A 19,437-nucleotide genomic window follows, 5' to 3' on the forward strand; every position below is an offset into this window, starting at 1 on the left:
TTTTTAAACTTTATTTTTATTTTTTTGTACATTAAGGCATATATATATATATACAATCATATGACTTTTCATCAAAATAGAATTTACAACCTAAACCTCTTTGGTTTTCATTATCAAAATTATACATAAGGCACATGGGGAGCATTTTGCATTTTAACAGAGAATTGGGTATCGAGTAACAGATTTATGTGAGGTTTGCAGATGCTTGTTAGTTTGTCAGAATGCTCTCACCAATCATCTACTGACTGCATGAGTAAGCTTGTTTTTTCTTGCAGATATTTAACCACGCTTGCGTGAGCAGCATACGCATTCTCACAAGCTAACTACAAGGGAATGTTTATTTTTAAGCTTTACAAAGTCTTGATTAACAAAAATAATCTATTATATCACGGCTAACCATCAGTACTGCAACTGTGAAACAGCCGTCACACCTACACTACACGAAACAAATATACATCAAAAATCCTCATGAACATAAAACGAATTCCATTGAAACAAAGACATCAGAAGGCAGAAGCAAACAGTTCATTCTGCTTTGAATCAAACAATGCAGCTGGTGTCGTAACATTTTCCTGAGTGCAAAGATCAGACAGATCGGTAAACGAGGGGAAAGAGGACAGAAATGAAATGCGGAGGAGGCCGAGCAGGCAACGGAACAGAAATGTTTTAAATTGTGGAACATTATGCATAGATCTCTATCATGCATAAACCTGTAAAGAAAATTCAACACTTTTAGTAAATGTGTAACGACAAAATGTTTCTTGCTAGAGCAGCATGAGCAGCACCATCATTTGGCTTAACAATAAAATACATTGAATCTTAACCTGTGATTTGCTAGTAGAATGCATGTTGTAAAAGTGAATATGGTCACACAGCTAGGTTTTACATCAAGGTGATGCCAGGTAGAAGTCGAAGTAAAAAAAAAAAAAAAAATCAGATTTGACCTAAACTTGTAGCCGATTCTCATTATTCTCATCTGTGGATACAAAAATGTATAATTTTTCAAGTAAAAACATGACCTCCTGTGAGCTGAACGACAACATTACAGCCCTGATCCCAACACAAACTCACATGCAATGAGCAGTTTGACCAGCAGAGAGAAGCAGGTGATCAGCGGTGCAGCTGGTGCTGTGTCGACCTTCCAGCTCATTCCACAGAGCAGCGTGCACCAGCTTTTCCAGTTCAGTCTTGTTGAGAGTAATCATACATTCAGTCTGAAAGCGAATTACTACATTTCAGTCCCTCTGTGACAGATTATTAAACTGTGTGTGAAGAATGAGCTCTGTTGAGTGTTTGCACTCAGTATACTGGCACTAACAAAACCACTGCCCAACATGTGGCCAGTTGTGGTATGAGAGAGTGATATTTTCACTATGTGAAGGCTGACTAACAAGTCTATTACTGGTGTAAACCATCTGCTTGCTCTGGTTTTTACACCAGAAATAAAAATTTAAAAAATGGTGTTAATATTACACTGAAATGTTGTAAATTTAACACCAGAGTTACAACAAAGCACAGAATGTCAACGACAGAGGAAGTCAGAGAATGTCAGAGATGACATGAGGCCACACTGCTCTGACAGATGTCAAAATATCAAGTCAGGTTAGGTTTTAGCAGGGAGCATTTTTCACTCAATGAATCAGTAGTGCCAAATATCTGCTTTGGTATTCCTGGCACTCACATGTGTTCATGCAACCTTCTGTCCCCGCTCCTCCACAAACTGTCCCTGTGTCTCCATCTTATTGCTTTCAGTGTCATAATCACAGCTAAACTCGGGGAAAAATGACAAGATAAGGCCCTTTGTGTTTTAGCACTGGTGCCACAGGCAGGCTGATACTTGGCACGTCCTGCTGTACAGTAACACAGAGGCAGGACAGTTCATCTCAGTTATGTCTTACATAACAAATCATTCCTTTTCTTTTTGTCCCGCTACACCAGCTGGACATGCTGTGAAGGGTTCTGAGATTCCACGAAACAGTCAGAAGGTAAAACAATAAGACCATGTTCTGCCCCTCCTTGCTGGGGAATAATGAGATGCAGACCTCTGACGATGGAACCTGGAAACTCGTGTGATGCCTCGTCACTAAACTCAATAAGCCCAGTGCTCTGGGTTGAATTAGCTGGTACGTATTTGGCCTCTGGACACTGTGTCATCTCTCCTTATTCCTTGGCAGAACTCTACAGAGGGGAAGTTAAATCAAATACTATTTGAGGTTTAAGGTTGATATGGTATATTGATCCTAACAATAAGACTCAGTGATAAAGGTTTACATTTATGAGGCACCAGATTTATTATATGTTTTATGTGCAGTTAAAATAATGATATGGCACATCATCCAAAGCATCCAGACACAAAAAGCCAATGTGTGCTGGGTGTGGGTGCCATGGATACTTAAAAATGTACCTAAAATGGTTTGCATGAGTGGCATTGTTGTTGGTGCATGTTTTAAAGCTATGTTAAGCGTTGTTTTGACCACAAAATAAACTGTAACCACTTACACATCCAGCAGACACAGAGCAACATTATCATCCTAAGAGTCGACTATTCACTTTCCTTTTAGCCTTGGTTAACCAGCTCCTGAGAAACAAATCTGGGTCTTCTGCTTACCCAATGGTCGACTTTCTGTCAGCTAAAAGCAGCTAAAATCTATGTAGAGTAGGATGTTAATTCTCAGGGGGTTTGCTACTATGAATGACTCTTTGACATTACAATTGTATGATTTGTTAATATCAAAATTATTGCTTAATGCAGGTTTAAATGATTGCAAAATGCCTTTTCTATCTCAAGTACTGACCTAAACGTCTACTCTTCTATTTGATTCATCCATTCTCTTGTAAGAAAACAGACCACAAGTCTGACATTACACTGTAACACACTCACACCATTGTTTCTCTCCCTCTGTCTCACTACGGTAATACTGTCAGCCAGGCCGTCCAGCAGCCTTCACTGCTTTACAATGAAAGCATCACGGCGGTTACCTGAAGTGGAAATGGTCCAAGGCCACTTATTGAGACAGGTTACAGGATCTCAGGGGGTGGGGGGACAGCATATTTTCTTGATCTGATTAACAAAACACTCTGTCCTCTCCTGGTCACTGAGGACAGGACTGAGTTTGGAGAAAATTTGGTTTCACACTTTGTGCAATGTGCAAAATGCAAATGAGTTCTTTAGAGACACAAAGCTCAATACAAGCTGAGCTCTCCACTGTGGCAGCAGATCTACGCCCCTGGGGCTGAAACAGTAGAATCCACTCTGCCATGAACGGCTGCTGCACTGGCCTGGTTCATTTCAAAGCTTCAGAGGAGTGTGGCTGGAAATGAATAATTAAACTCATTCTACAACCGGAGTTTGAAAAGAATAAACAAGCCACCTGTGTGGCATCAGGATGTGCTGACGGGCTACAGTATGGACATGTTTTCCGGCTGGAGTGGGTGTGGCTGCGAGAGTGCTCCCAGTGCGTCCACCTTGTGTTCTCTCCCAGCAGGTCCCAGGGTTCCTCCTCTAGCCAGCACCACCATGGTATCTCCTGACATGCTGGCAAACTCAAAGGCAAATGTCCCGTAAAACAGCATGATGATGACGCAGAACACCCATTCAAAGATGGCTGACGCATGTTGCAGGACAAAGCTCTCCTGACAGAAAAACACACCACCTGCAAACATGGTTAAGGACCACAACAGAAAAGCAGTATCAAAACCCTGAGCAGCAGTCTGAGCTGTACATGTTACCGACTGGCCAGATGTTCACTGGCCTGACAGTGGCCCGAGTTACCTCAGGACAAACTCTCTGACTGCTCTCACGGATATTGTGAAATTCCGATATCAATCTAATTATTTCAGTACTTGGAATAAGGAACTGACCATTTTACCTGATTATAAAAAGAAGAAGACAAATGTGAAATCACGTGTTAATTGCGCAAATAAGCGCAAACAAATGGAACTGTTTGACAGTACACCCTTTATGAATCTTTATGTCTATTCTCATGTATAGCTGGAAGAATGCTCCATAAAGACAAAAGATAGGATTTGAGAGTGAATACTGCAGGGAAACTGTTGTGATATGATCTAGAGGTGATGTCTCCGTCCTCTATCAGGCTGGCAGCACTACGCCCTAATCCAAAGCACTTGACAGCCGCGAAGGCTGCCATCTGTCAGTGACTGGTGAGGATACTGAGCACCAAGGCTACAAAGGCCAGCAGGGTCATGAAGAGCCGGAGGTGGGCCACGTTGTACTCCCCCTGGGTCTTGGCCAGTCGGTAAGTCAGCGCTGACTGCAGGCACACAAACAGCATACTAGTGGGGAAGGCGATGCCCGCTCCGACATAGTGGAGAACTTTGGCATTATCCACCTGTCACATGAGGAGAAAAGACAAGGGATGAGGGGGAGGGAGAAGCAGGGGTTACATTAAAATGGATAAGACAAAGATAATACACAAAATCAGCAGTTCAGCGGCTGACAGGAAAAGAAAACACCACGTGGAAGATCAGAAGGGGGCAACATCAGACAACTTCTGCATCAAACTGTTGGGTCAGATTACTCATTGTTGTGTAATACATTGTTTGAAGCCTCTTAGATTTCTTTTAGTAAGGCGTCCAGGAAGAATAATTGAAAAGGAGAGGGTGATATGTAGGAAACGAGAGCAGCAAGCACCACAACAGAACGCCTCCTTTTTCCTGCTGGTCACAAGAACGATAAGAAACAATACACAAAAGAGCTGCTCAGGAGCATGTGACTGCAGCTCCCACTGCAGGATCCACACACACACACACACTCGCACACACACACACACACACACGCACACAGACACTCAGACACACAGAGCTCAAATGTACTGATCAGAACAGATAAGAGACTAAATGGAGCATTAACCAAAGCCAAAGTCAAATGATTAAAAAAAAGCTTTTCTTGGCAAACACTAAATAGTTAAAGCCTTGTGTTTGAAAACAATGTCCCTCTGCTCTGCATAATTCTTAGGGATCATTAGAGCAACAGCCTAGAAGTTATTTAGTTTTGGCTTCTGAGCCATTTGTCCATTGACCCGGCTAATACATACTGAACATTCTTGTGTAGGAGGCTAATCCTTGAAGTGACAAAGTAAGATTTCCAGACAGTTCATTATGAAAAGCATACACAGCAATATGAGTCTTTCCTCTGATCAGTCTGTGGCATCTCCAGAGCTGTGAGTGATGATGGGAGAGAGCACAACAAGGCCTTAAACGTTTTCCCAAAGGCATTTTGCACAGGGTGGTAATTCTCATTTAGTCTAACAGCATCCTTAGTAAAATGGCTACCACAAAGTCCCATGTCTTCAACTGCACCACCTCTCTATCTACTATAACTACATCTGTGGGGGACTGAGAGCTGTAGTACTGCCAATCTGTTACTCACAACATTCAGTAATGGAAAAACACATGCGCGCGCGCACACACACACACACACACACACACACACAAACACAGAGACAACAAGCATATGCTTTGGAACCTTCTTGTTTTAAGTGATGTTGCATCCATACTAGAGATTTCACCTTTTTATATTTTAAAGACCAATCAAATCAATAATGAAAATAATTGATAGCTGCAACTTTAATCCATACACTCCACAATGATCTGTACTGCTAGTGTTTGAACTATTCTGTGTGTGTGTGTGTGTGTGTGTGTGTGTTGCCTAGTGTGCCAGATTATGTCACTAATTGCAAACCTTACCTGCTGGATTAGTGGTGTATTAACCCATCAAGTAAACCTTTGCTTTTCTACTTAATGTATGGTTTCACACACCGTACAGTGCACTAGGACAAGGACAGGGTGAGGTGTTAAGACACTGGCAGCACAGGGAGTAAGAAACAACAAAGGAACAGACAGTGGAGACACGAGGGGGGGGATGAGGATGAGGAACAGACTGAGCTGCTCTCATTGTCAATATGTGTTCAACAGAAACTGCCTCTCTCTGAGCGTCTTCCTTCACGTGTCACTGCGGAAATTTGCTACAGCTAAAAGTCACCAGAAAAGTCTACACCTGTCACATCCTTCTACAGTTGACTCTTACAGTATAGATACTGACATCATCATTTGATGCCTCTAGGTTTCATAATGAAACTCAGTTCAATGACTTATGTGGTTCTATGCCCCCTCACACACTTTCTACAAGGTCTCTGGAGAAATCCTTAAATTACCTAAATATAATCCTTAAATTACCTAAATGTAATTCAGTTCCCTGAATTCTCTGCATGTGAGAGAACAGATCTGGAGGTGGAGGATCTCTGTTTATCAACGGTGACTATGAATTTAAAATTAGGGATGACCTCTGTCTGAAGTCAGACAGGACTCTCTCTGGTGGAAAGACTCTTATTGTTGGTGTTATTTATCACCCACCTGACTCGAGCATCAAAGATTTTACTGAAAGTTTTGTCCAGTTCTCTTGACGTGACAAACAATGAGGAAAAAATCTGTTATATTTAAAGAGCTTTTTATTTAAACCTCTTTAAAAATAAATTAGATACCCTTACTGGGGATTCCCCTTAATATTCTTTATTCTAATTACTTTTTTTTCCTACTCGGGTTTAAGAAAATTCAGCAACTTTGATTGACCACATCTTAATTAACTGCTTAAATGAAGTAATGAAATCTGGGGTCTTTACATTTAGACTTGTCAGATTTTTTTTAAACGAGATTAAAAGAGCTAAACATACCAGGGAAATAATGAAAGCAAGTCAAACATTTTTCAAATTTTAAGATATGTGTGCCAGTATTTCATGGGGTGATGTACATCAGGGAAAAAATGCTGATTCTGCATATCACAATTATAAGAAAGTTATTAACTTCAGTTTTAATGAATGTTTTCCAATTGGCAGCTCTATCAAGAAATTGGGTCAAAACTTCAATAAGCCTTGGTTTACAACTGATTTGCTGAACTTGTTGAGGAAAAAGAATAAGCTGTACAGAAAATATGCCTCAAATCCTACTCCTCTTCCCCATGGTTTTTATAAAGGAGAGGAAATTTAAGAGGTATTCAAATGATATTAAAACCACATAAAGGGATTGACCTTTAGTTTGTGAAACTTCTTTCAACAATCCATTTGACATAGTTCAAGAATATAATGAATATTTTGTTAATATTAGTTACGAATAAGGCTAGCTGACAAAATTCCTGTTTGTCATGGTAATCCACTGGATTTTATTCTAAGAAATGCTCCTATCTCTTCTTTTATATCAGCCCACTGATATCCAAGAAATAGGTGACATAACTGATGAATTGCTGGTCATGACAGTATTTCTGCATCCATCCAGGCTTGTTTGCTATCATTTTTATGTAGTCATATCATCTTCCGTATGTTTGTGTTCTCTAATATTGTTCAAGTTTAACATCAATTAGATGGAGGCTTCAAATAAGCCCAATGGGTTTTCTGCACTGTATATCATTTATCTTTGTCATTTTCTGTGTAATTTAATTGTGCAAATAAATGAATTAAAAAAAATTCTGCCGAAGATCAATACACATTTCTCCTTCAGTGTCATTCTTAGAGGTCTCCGACAAGATCTTCTGCAGAACTATGTAAAATGCAGCTTGATGACTAAGCAAGATCAGCCTGATAAATCAGTTCCTGCAGGGCGACACTGACCAGCAGCTCCCCTGCATAAATGAATAGTAATGGTGCTCACACAGTGCAATGCTGGAGTCAGCAGAGCTCACACTCCCGAGAGAAGAGAGCTGGTCGCAAAAATGAATGTGTGTGCAGTGAGGGGAGTTTGGATGTGAGTAAGCCTCATTGATAACCACCTATAGTAAATACTTTCACTTTCACTGTGTGCTGCATTTAAAAACTGTTTTTGAATGACTGTTAAGTTTTATGATGACACAGAAGGTTACAAGCTTGCAGGATGATAACAGGGGTGTGGATGTTCATGTGTGAACAAGTTCAACTGACATCCAGCTTTCTGTCAGCTTCAGTTTTTACTCTCTGGAAAAAGAACCTAATAAGCTGAAGTGAAACTCTAATGACTTCCAACCGTTTACAACACACCTGCTGAACCAAACGCCTGCCAAAGTCTGTAACTGAAGGTGTCACCACCACCACCTATTATGAAAGCACTTTACCCAGAACTTCAGCTTGGCAATGAACGAAAAATTGTTCTTGCATGCAAAGCCTTAACACAATTAATTACCTGGGATTAAAAATGTAAAAACAAACACACATCGTCAGACACATTTTCAACTTTTACCCATGGGAAATTAAAGGCTGTAAAATGCAAGACTTTGCATTGGACCTAATTTTTCCAATCTTTCGTAATAAAATATACAATAATAAACAAAGAAGGGAAAGAATTTCCACCAACTAAAGGGCACCTGTTTTCTTTTTTTTTTTTTTTTAACAAGAACGCTGCATAAACCAGCAACTGCAAAATACATCATTTTAACTATACTTATACTTTTCTTACTTTCATCTCTTCTCCTCTGAGACCAAAAGTCCATTGTAAGATATTTCATGTGTCACATATGCTCATCATAATTTACACCTTGATACCAGAACCATCAAAGGCTCAGTTCATCCTTTTCAAGAAAAAGTCTCAAACATAACCCATAAAAGCACAACCCATCACTTTTGCACTTCAGGGCAATTGATTAGTGAACTTTAGAGGTGCTAACAGGATGATTTTCTTTGCTTTAAACAGATCCAGTCCAGTAGTTTCCCCCCTATTTCCATTTTTTTATGCTAAGCTAAGTTAACCAACTGCTGGCTCCATTTGTGTATACAAAGAGCAGAAATGAGAGTGTCATCAATCTTCTTATCTATCTCCTGGCAAAAGAGGTGAAAAAGCATATTTTCACAGATGTTAAACAGAAACTTAGATATTTGATCAATATCTCAGCGTCATTTTCCAGAGTGACCTAATCGACACAGCATCAACGAAGGAGCAAGGCCCCACTGAAGGTGTATTCTGACAGTGGGCCTCATTTGTAAATGTGCATGTGGGTTTAGCGATCCATCCAGCTTTTCTGACCCTGCGTCTTCCTCTCCTCTTCCCAGAGGCAGCATTCGACCCAGCTCTGACACACTCACAGACCTCTGTGTGGCAGTGATCATCTATTTATGTGCTTCTCTGCCCAAACCATCAGACCACCTGACAGGAAAAGCCCCAGTGGCCACGCCACAGCTGTGCTGCCAAAGCCTTATGTAACACACAGCTACAAACTGCAGCAGTTGCCAGAGTATGTGTCCATGGGTTTTGTTTTTGGTGCTTTCAGTCTTTGATGTGTCGGCTTCCTTTCTCCACTGATTCCAACTTGCCTGTTTGCCTGCAGAAGCTGTGTCCATATGTTTTTAAGCAAATTAATTTGTGTCTGTGCCTCATTTTGCAGCAGGACTTTTATTCTGTCATGTGGTTTCCATAGTTTATTCACTATCAATGACATCTCTATTTCCATCCCACCGGAATGTCCCCGACTGTAGGAGATGTGAGTCTGCGAGCAAGCGGCTAGGGTCAGGCCTGTGATTGGTTATAGATGGGGCCTCTCCTACACACACCCCGTCTGCCCAGCTCTGCTCCATGCATGGCCAGACTTGATGACTCACTTCCCCTTGGCTCTTCTCATAAAATTCCTCCTAGATCTGCAGAGCAGAGGCCCCGGAGGAGAAACGGGAAATAGGTGAAGACGACCTTCGTGCACTCTCAGACAAACTGCCACTGCACATCTGTTCCACACACTCCTGTAGGGCCATTCTTCTTCTTCATCACACAGTGAACTTCAGACAGAGGTTAAGATATTTAGTTAAGTATCCTTCCCATCTCTGTCATCATCTTACTACAGAGACAACATGGTAAATTATATATGATAATGTCACAGGATAAAAAATTTATGAAAGTGAAAATCTCTGTAGTCACTCCTCCCTAAATAACCAAGCCATCATAAACCAATGAATCCCAAAGCTAGTGCTATACTTTCAGTATCCACAAGTACACAAGGGTCCACTAGGTTCTGTGCGACATAAGTTTCATCATCAGAGGGTATATGCGAGGCTCTGTGTGGACGCCTGTGTGCCCTCCAGTTTACAAAGGCACCAACTGGGCACGGCTCCAAGCAGACTAAAGAGAAGTATGATAAGAACAACTATGACCTGTCCGCAGCTGTCTGTGTGCAGTTCAACAAGGGAGCATAACTGAGGCCTAAACAAATAAAAGCAAGACTAAGCAAGAGGAGAGGTCATAGGGCAAAGTGTTTAGCATCACATTTACTTAAAGGCACCGTCATACACTGTATTACGTTTTCTAGTGAAAACCTGCTGATATAACAATGACAATGAATACAACATAATTCTATTTTATAACAAAACATGTTTTCATTAAAAACAGAAATGTTTACCACTGCATACATTTTAGAATTTGTATCAAAAACGGAAGGTTTTTTTTTCTATGGTCAAGACAGCCAGTGTCTATACGATGTAGGTCACATGTCTTCTCCCTCTACGGCTTTCGCAACATTTCCTGTCCACAGTCGGGAATTTAACTATGTTTTAAAAGTTGAAGGACAAAACCACAATAGTAACCAAAAGTATCCAGCCTTTCATCAGAAACACCGATGAAACACAGATGGAGCAAATAACGTTGATAATCGTACAACACGTGTCACGGTGTGGGATGTATTAGACGGTACGTGAGCAGTCAGTTCTCGTAGTCATTGTGTTGGCTGCAGGGGAAATGGACAGGTGTACAGACCTCAGCAAAAATACCAAGGATCTCTCATTAAAGCTACCAGTAACTCCTCTTACACACACACACACACACACACACACACACACGGTCTAGGCGTCCAGCCAGGGCTCTAAATATTTAAACCTGCAGAAATTCTTTCCCAAGAACAAATATCTACAGGGCAGGAATTCAGGTTGGGTTTCTTCACTTGTAGTTTTAACACTTAACTGTCTGACAGAGCAGTACTGTATCTATAAAGGCAAGACAGAGGAAGACATACAAGGTGTGTGTGTGTGTGTGTGTGTGTGTGTAAGTATGTGAGTGTGTGTGTGGTATAGAGAGGGGGGAGGAGAAGCTGAACAAACAAAACAACAAAACATAAGCAAAAAGGAAGCCCATATAAGCCCTGTGTTCATGACTCATGACTGAATATCTCTGAGATGTTCCGGTGAAATGCAGTTCTGTCTATGACCGCAACTAAAAGTTATTTTCATTCGCAATAATTATGCTTTTGTTTTTCTCGATGAATTGTTTGGTCCATAAAATATCAGAAAACAGTGAAAGATGCCCATCATAATATCCTACAACTCAAGTTGATGCCATCACAGGTCTTGTTTTGGCAGATCAGCATCAAAACCCAGAAATATTCAACTCAATATGATGTAAGACCACAAAACAGCAACAAATCGTCACATAGAAGAAATCTGAAACCCAATTTTTTGCCAAATCTTTGGCATTTTTTTCCCCTGAAAATTTCCATTTTACTACTACTACTTTCTGCTATTGCTATCCTAGATTTTTTTCATCATTTAATGTGCATATTGTTATTGTGTTTTATCACAGTTTATTTTTCTGGGTAATTAACTGGTTCACCATACCTGGAAGTTGCCCACCATGATGAGTCCAGCAGCACAGATCCAGCCTGTGGAGAGACTCGCTGTGTTGAGAACACAGTTTTGGTGCTTCTCAATCACGTGGGCATACCGGAGCAGCACAATCACCATTACTATAGAGAGAGAGAGACATAAAGAGACACAGAGACTAAAATCGCTGCACCAGGAAAACAGTGAAATGCTGAGGCAAATGGAGAAAAGGCAGCATTAAGTTTGTACTTGGAAAAGTAGCATGCAAACCGATCATTTCACAGGGCCTGGGTTCAATTTCACGCAAACACTCACACACCTCATTTAGCCAAGAAACACAAGAATTCTTTGAAAGCTGATTGAGAATTACAGGAAGTCAAATTGCTCTGCCTAACATGTGGGAATATGAGAGGGAGGAAATGGCGGGAAAGTGGGAACGATACATGGGTGGGGGTTGGTCTGGAGTCTTGCATAAGATTAAAAGGCAAGGGGAAACGAAATACAGTACATGGGACAGATGACTGCTGATGTGCTAATGGGCTGTGACTGGGGGTATTGTTGTTGCACTGAGGAGCTGACCCCCGCTTGGTTTCTCTTTGTTAGCTCCTCACGGCTGGTGCTTGACGAAGGTTGACTGGGCTTGGTGAAAGCGGGGCAGAGGGGGTGAGTGGAGAGGACAGGAGGCTGAGAGAATAAGAGAGGACAACGCGCCCCTCCTGTGTTGACCTGAAACTCATACAATGTCCCAGAGACTAAACTGTTGTGTTAACTCTGTCACCATCTCTGTGTAAGAGACAGAGGAGAGAGAAAATTAACAATGCAAAGCTCTGTCTCTGCGAGCTAGGGTTTGGGTATGTTGTGGCCCGTCTGGCTCTAAGCCAGCGTCTCCATGAGCAGACACATTTTATAACCTGGCCACAACCTAAATATTAACCATTAACAATTATTTACTCTAGGACTGCTTTGGTATCCATTAAAGGTACTGTCTGAAGTTCAAGTTAATGTAACAAGTGATTTGTTTTTTTATATTTTTGTGTGTATATATCATTATTTTAGTGACTGCAATGACTGAATTTGTGTGGTGGACTTTACTGCCATATAGTAGAGTGTAAAATTTTCAGATGTGTGTAATAAATTGTGGTGTGTGAGTGACTTTCTTGTACTAACTTCCATAATAGTGCAGTGTGTATACATATATCAACCTATATAATATTATCAGTATACGCTAAACTTCACTCTATTAAGTTTTAAATGAAAAGCATTTCAATCTTTTTTTTTTTTAATTTTCCTGCTGAATGTTATCTTATGCCTCAACCCTCAAAGGATAAGTGGTGTAGCTGATGAATGTATATTATTTTAACATGGATTTTTAGGAATATAGGACTAATAACCATTTTGTTCAAGTAAACAGTAACTGTGCATTTTCCACAAAGTAAACCATGTAAACAAACCACTGGAAAGCTGCAAGTAATTAGAATAAAAATGACAAACCTACATTCAACATATGATCTAATATGAATTAAATATTAATTTGTTTGTTTATTTAAAGGGAACCATACAGATAAACATTGCTACATAGATACATATGAGCAAAGCAACAGATGTAATGGTCTTGATTGTGTGAGCTGCACTCTGTTCCCTCATCTTGGCAAAGTGATCACAGTTACAATCATGGAAAAATAAATAGTGTCTCCAGGCTCGGAAACAATCTCGTCTTTTTCTTTAAATGGAAAACATACTGTGTTACTGAAGGGACAAGAAAGTGAACTGCAGTTTATTTAATTAGATTATGGCATCTCTGTCTCTGTTGCAGACTCGTTGGCTGTGGATCTTTCCTACAATGTTTCAACAAAATGACATTTTCATCATAACAAATGAGCATGTTTGAACATGCTGGCATTTACCTAAGATGATGAAAGCTTGGATTGAAGGTTGAGGATTTTCCCCATTACTCTCCAGGAGCAAATCCATGTTTCCTTCACATTTATTTTTTTATGTTGTGCGCTCTAAAAGAACATTTGTGTGGGCTGTTTTCTAGCATATTTCTTTGAGGATGCTCGCCAAGCTGAGCTCACTGGATCTTACAGCATAAGGGTTAGATGTTTGATGAGTAAGCAGCATAGCTGACCTACAGCTGGCCTCAGAAGGTCAGGACAAGCTGTTGTCTGACAGCTCAACAATAGGAATAAGTTTACATAAAGACGGCGTGCTTGTGTCCCAGCTTTGGACGCCTTCCAAAGAGCTGCCCTCTCTGGATCTTACTCCTTTTCTCTGAACTAAGGAAGCCCGGGAGAGGAAGCAGAGGACTGCCTCAAACACTAACTCACACACTGGTGCACATACACCAGTGCTACTCTACCATGGAAGTCACGTTGCAGCAACGTGGACATACTGTAATTTATACACAACCCTGCTGTCACAAGCACAGACTTGCTTTTGCTTTCATAGACATGGCTGAACACTAAAACTAGTGCATGTACACATACAAGTGCAGGTTCCCACAAAAGTCCCATTGGCCACACCACACCTCACAGTTAAATAAACTCTGCTGTCCTCACAAGGGGATATGTTTCAACCCAAACACCCAGCTGCATTCTCTCCCACAGGAGGTATGCAGAGAAAGGATACATGTATTGTCTTTGAAACATTGTGTGTGTACACTGGCAGAAAGGTGGGAACTGGGATAAAAACAAGAGGAATAATTCTGAGGCAATATACAGTTCATTGAGTCCATGTTATCCCAGATAGGAGTGTACCACTGAGCCAACTGTAGCACGCGCAATCTATAAAGTAAGACATAAATCAATAGGCTAAGAAGCTAAGCACTGATTATTTACAATAGCCTGTTGTACAGCTACATGCCAGACCTACTTTTGTAGAGCCATAATAACTTGCTTTACCACTGGTATTAACATACAACATGCGCTACTGTATTGGATGGTGAAGAAAAAATAAACTATGACGAGGCAGCTGTTCATGCAGCCAATCTGACCTGATGATTGAAGCACTGAAACCGGTGCTGTGAATGCAGCTTCAGCCCAAAACTAAATACAGTGTAGTTATTTAGATTAACTAACTGCAATCACCTTTTAAGTAATAATATGCTTTGCAAACAGATTACATTAGGTTCAAACAGTACTGACGGATAGGGAATGAGTGTGTTCACAGCCGTTATGTTTTGCAAGGCGAGAATAGATCTGATTTCTTTATGTAAACAATAGGCGTAGTTTGATATCTAATTTTATATAAACCAGTTATAGCCAGACCGATAAGATAGTAACATGTGGCTACATAGGAGGCTGCACAATGTGCATCTGCTCCGCCTGTTACGCACAGGACAAGCATGCCTAAAATGCGCTTCAGATGTTTTGATAAGTCAGGTAGAACATTATGATACCACCCTCAGAAGGTCTGAGAATCGTTTGCAGCATATTGTTTGTTGCATAACATGGCCGTGTGTCTTGGACATAAATGAGTGCAAGGTGCAAGCACGCCTGGCTTTTAAAGGGAATGGGAGACAGCACTCTGAGTGCGCATGTTACGCCTAAAATACTCCAATGATTAATTAAGAGACTAAATACAACCCCTCTGAACCATGCAAAAGTGGATATGGAGATGCCCTAAATGCACTTGCACCATCCACTTTAGACCATGCGCTTTGGAGAGTTAAAATAGAGGTCAGTGTCACCAGGGGATGTGTATCAAGACTGCTGAAGTTATGTGTAGGGCTGCAACTAAGGATTATCTTTATTATCAATTCATCTGCAGATAATTATATATTTAATTGTTTGATATATTTCGTTAGAAAATTCCACAAGCTAGTGAAAATACCCATTACGATTCCCTGAAGTGCAAGTAGTTCATATAAAAACTGTTTGTTTGGTCCTCTCAGCTGTCCAAAAGCCAGTTATACAGTTAAATTGCAGACACATTGTGCAAGGAGTAATGGGCCAGGATAGCTGTAAACATGGCTCACTGGAAAGTTACAACAGATCTAAATTGAGTCAGACATGAACTGTCATCATTGGTGAGCAAAGGAGTCAACAGGGGAGACAGGAAATCTGTAATATTGTTTTGCTTTTGTTGGGCTCTTAACCCTAACGTGCTACATTGTTTGGTTGCATAACACAACATTTTCGGAATTGATTTGGCTGCATTTTTGTATGATTTTGTATAGTCTACCTCTCCCTGTCTTACACCTGTTCGTGCATGTACACAAGGTCAACAGACTGACCACTGTGATTCAGGGCTGTCTCACAGAGCCAGTAAAACATGTTGGACCTTCACTTCTGCCTGAGCTGATTCCTCAATGAGCTGCAACAGTCTGGTCCCTACCGGGATCTCTCAAGCTCCAAATACATAAATACAAACATGAACGTGTCACAGGCAAAGACCAAAGCTGTAATTCAGATCTCAACAGCACACAGCATACAGCTTTCAAAGTAGTAAGTGATTTTTTGAATCAAGCAAGCAATATTGTGTTATCATTTTTCTGTCTCTGCCTCCCTCTCAGATGTGTCAAGCTACGGTTGAGAGTCAGCCAATCAGTCAGTCGGACATGCAGGCCTTAAATAGCTGCTAGAAGCACGGAGAGGATCCTCATGAAAAGAATAACAAAGCTCTCCCTGGCTTTACATACATGCACAAACACACACACACACACACACACACTAATGCACGCTCACACACACACACACACACACACACACACACACGGTGAGCTTGTCTAAGGCACAGCTGGGAAACATTAACTACATCAGGGCAGTCAGAACCACGAGTTAACACAGGGAACAGCACGTGTAGACTCACAAAAAACACACAGACCAGCACACGGGAGCCCGTTCCTTTCTTTTATATCAGGCATGTTCTCCTGGTTCAACCCCTCCTTACATTCAATTTTACCACATGCAAGGTTTTCACTGGCTCTTGGTTAGTGTGGTTGTATAAGGAACCAGCACTTTTCCACGGGAAACAAAACTCATGTTACATAAGCAAAACAGTTGATCAAAACAAATACATTTGGTACCTACCACAAAAGAAACTGATCTCTGAAGAATTGTTGACATTGGAATTAATATCTCTTGTGCAATAAAGTAAAAGCAGTGCATCCTTTTTTCATCCATTTATATACTGACTTAACTAAATACTTTACTTAATCCTATAAAAAAAAGGTATTCTGTATATTATGGAGAACTGAATCTATAAGTTTGTCAGCAGAAAATCCATTATTAACCTTTTTTTTAAAAAAATATTATTAAAGAAAAAAAGGCAACTGTTTCTAGTCAGAATTGAAATATGAGAATTTGCTGTTTTATATGATAGTGACCTGAACATCTTTGGGTTTTAGACAATGTGTCACTTTGGTCTCTGGGAAGAAGATTTTTCACTATTTTGTGATATTTTATAGACAAAATGATTACTCAAGGAAATAATCAGCGGATGATTGGATCATCAAGATATTCGACTGTTGTAACTCTGATACTGTGACTTCCTAACTTAAAGAGGAAACTATCAGTGAAAGTGAAGTTGAATGATCACTGATTGCGACACTGTGTGTGTGTGTGTGTGTGTGTGTGTGTGTGTGTGTGTGTGTGTGTCTATGTATTGAATGCGTGTACACGTGATGCCTTACCCATGAATGAGCCTGTGCTGCAGATAAGGCTGAAGAAGCAGCTCTCAGGGGGAAGAGTCCCACATTTACTGCAAGAAAGCGTACACAGAAATAAGTCAGAGAAGTACTGTGAATCAACCTACGCACACTGCACAGCAGCAGTTCCTCTGATTCCCCTCCCGTATTGTGCACAGTGAAATATAGCATGTCGCTAGAGATGCATTTGTGCTCATGCATTGAGTGAGTTGGTGGGTAGGCATGAGGGGGGGGGTGGAACCACGCTTCCCTCACATCCCATCGTGAAGCCTTTGACTTTTCACCTAGTGCATACTGCCTCTCCTCTAGGAATGGGAAATGCTTGTAGGAGGGGAAGGCTGGAGACAGTCAACACAGGCTGTCTGTGCAGCGCTCCAGCTGCCTACAAAGTCTTCTCAGCTGACTGCAGCTACACACACACACACACACACATTCTTCAGTACATAGATGAAAACGCCAAATTCAGTAGACTAATTTTCGCACTAATTCTTTGGTATATTGAGTATTTTTAATGGAATAGTACGTCGGTTTAGTCACGTCTTAGTCATGTGATATCATTTGATTTCAGTCAATTACTCATTGATTACGACACTATGATTGATATGGCTGAAAGATGTGTGCCTCTTACACATTCACCTCCTCAGCAGCAGCACTGCATTGGGAAAGAGTGCCTCTGCAACACTTACACGTGTCTCAGTTCGGCTGTTAATCTGTCGTTGCTCATATAGTTTGAGGGCTACTCCACATTTCTGGGAACATGTTCATGCTCATTAAAAGACATCTGCACTTAGACAGAAACATAAGCAGTGATTTGTTTACATTTTTCTAAGATTTTCTCTAGATTTGTTATACAAACCACAGTATTTACTCTACAGCTGGCCTTTGATGTGGGCCCTAAAAGCTAAACAAAACGGCGGGAGTGTCTTTCCTCCCAACCGAGCCAACTCCTCAATGTGCGCGTTTACAAGGTCAAGAGCAGACTCATGCTTCGCCTCTGAACTGCCACGGTGGCAGCAGGATATTTCAGCCCCAAAGTTATTTTCAGAAGGCACACACACAGTCACACACTCAGGAGAACTGTCTCCTTGAAGCTCCCTTACTTCTTACCAACAATGTGCCGACAGGGGTCACATAGGACAATAGAGCAGTGTTCCTGTTTTTAATCGTCAGTCAGAAACTACAAACAAAGACACAGAGAAGAGACAGAGGGACGGACAGGGGAGTGGTGGTAGTCTCACTGACCTGATGAGAGGTACATTGTCTAGCGTGCAGCACAAGGTTGGCCCGCTCTGCAAATAAAGCTCCTCTTCACATGACTGGTTGTACAACCTGGAGCATCAAACGTGCATGAACACGCGCACGCACACAAAAACAAGGTTAGTGCAAGGTTCAGTGTTGAAAGATACACACGTGTAGCAAAATCCCATTTAATTTCAAGTTGTCAAAGTATCACTACAAGTTGGATCTTACTGAGAAATCAGCAAAATTAGATTTAAAAACTAAAACAAATGTACAGTATCTGTGTCTGGAGTAAATATTTAATTTGTTATATAAGGATTTTTTCATTATAGAACAGTAACAGTAATAACAATTTTTTTTTTTTTTTTGAGCCATGAGCCATGTTGTGGAGTCACAACCAGGCTTTCTTTTGTTTTTAGGGATGGTGAGTCAAAGTAGCAGAGAACCCCTGTGTCATCACATAGTAGCTCTGCTGCTAGAGATTAACCACAGCTTGTCCGAAACAAACCCACGGTCAACCACTCGCTGACAGAAAAAAAATGTTAAATGTCAGTTTAGATCTAAGCCCTTTAACTCCAGTTTATTCTTTTGGTTTGCGAGCTGATTGAGGTGTGTCTCTCAAACATTCCTGAGGTGACACAACACTATTAATTAACATACCCACAGACGTCATTGCCGCCTGTGCAGACAAAGATTGGGAAACATGCTGACAGTGACAGTGAGACTGCAGGTGTGTAGGGATCAACAGAGGCATGATGAGCCACTGAATAGATTGAGCAACATACCAGTTATCCACAGGGCAGACATGCTGGTTATACAGGGCCATGGCGTACCTAAAAATAAAAAGGAAGTATTATTAGCCAGAATACAAAGCAACTGCAAACGTGCTAGCGTGAGAGCACTTAATGACTTGTCATACTGTTTAACTCTACATTTTTGACATTCAGCTGACATCATTATCCAGTGTGACAGTTCAGAATAACTGGGACCAACAACTGA

General features: G+C 40.9%; 1 protein-coding gene across 1 annotated transcript in view; it reads right to left on the reverse strand.

Annotated features, from left to right (window-relative positions):
• LOC139622891 (transmembrane protein 150A) overlaps window positions 1–19,437 on the reverse strand; it is a 24,257-nt gene continuing 4,820 nt past the window's right edge. The window contains exons 3-8 of the mRNA XM_071480593.1: window positions 19,224–19,271; window positions 18,442–18,528; window positions 17,185–17,252; window positions 11,568–11,695; window positions 4,172–4,349; window positions 1–3,653 (exon numbers count right to left, since the gene is read on the reverse strand). Coding sequence (XP_071336694.1) covers window positions 3,400–3,653; window positions 4,172–4,349; window positions 11,568–11,695; window positions 17,185–17,252; window positions 18,442–18,528; window positions 19,224–19,271 — 763 coding nt within the window. The 3' untranslated portion in view covers window positions 1–3,399. The remainder of the gene's footprint in view (window positions 3,654–4,171; window positions 4,350–11,567; window positions 11,696–17,184; window positions 17,253–18,441; window positions 18,529–19,223; window positions 19,272–19,437) is intronic.

Source organism: Trachinotus anak, unplaced genomic scaffold, assembly GCF_046630095.1.
Source record: "Trachinotus anak isolate AG129_WGS33_773 ecotype Australia unplaced genomic scaffold, CSIRO_AGI_Tana_v1 ptg000007l, whole genome shotgun sequence".
Lineage (NCBI taxonomy): Eukaryota > Metazoa > Chordata > Actinopteri > Carangiformes > Carangidae > Trachinotus > Trachinotus anak.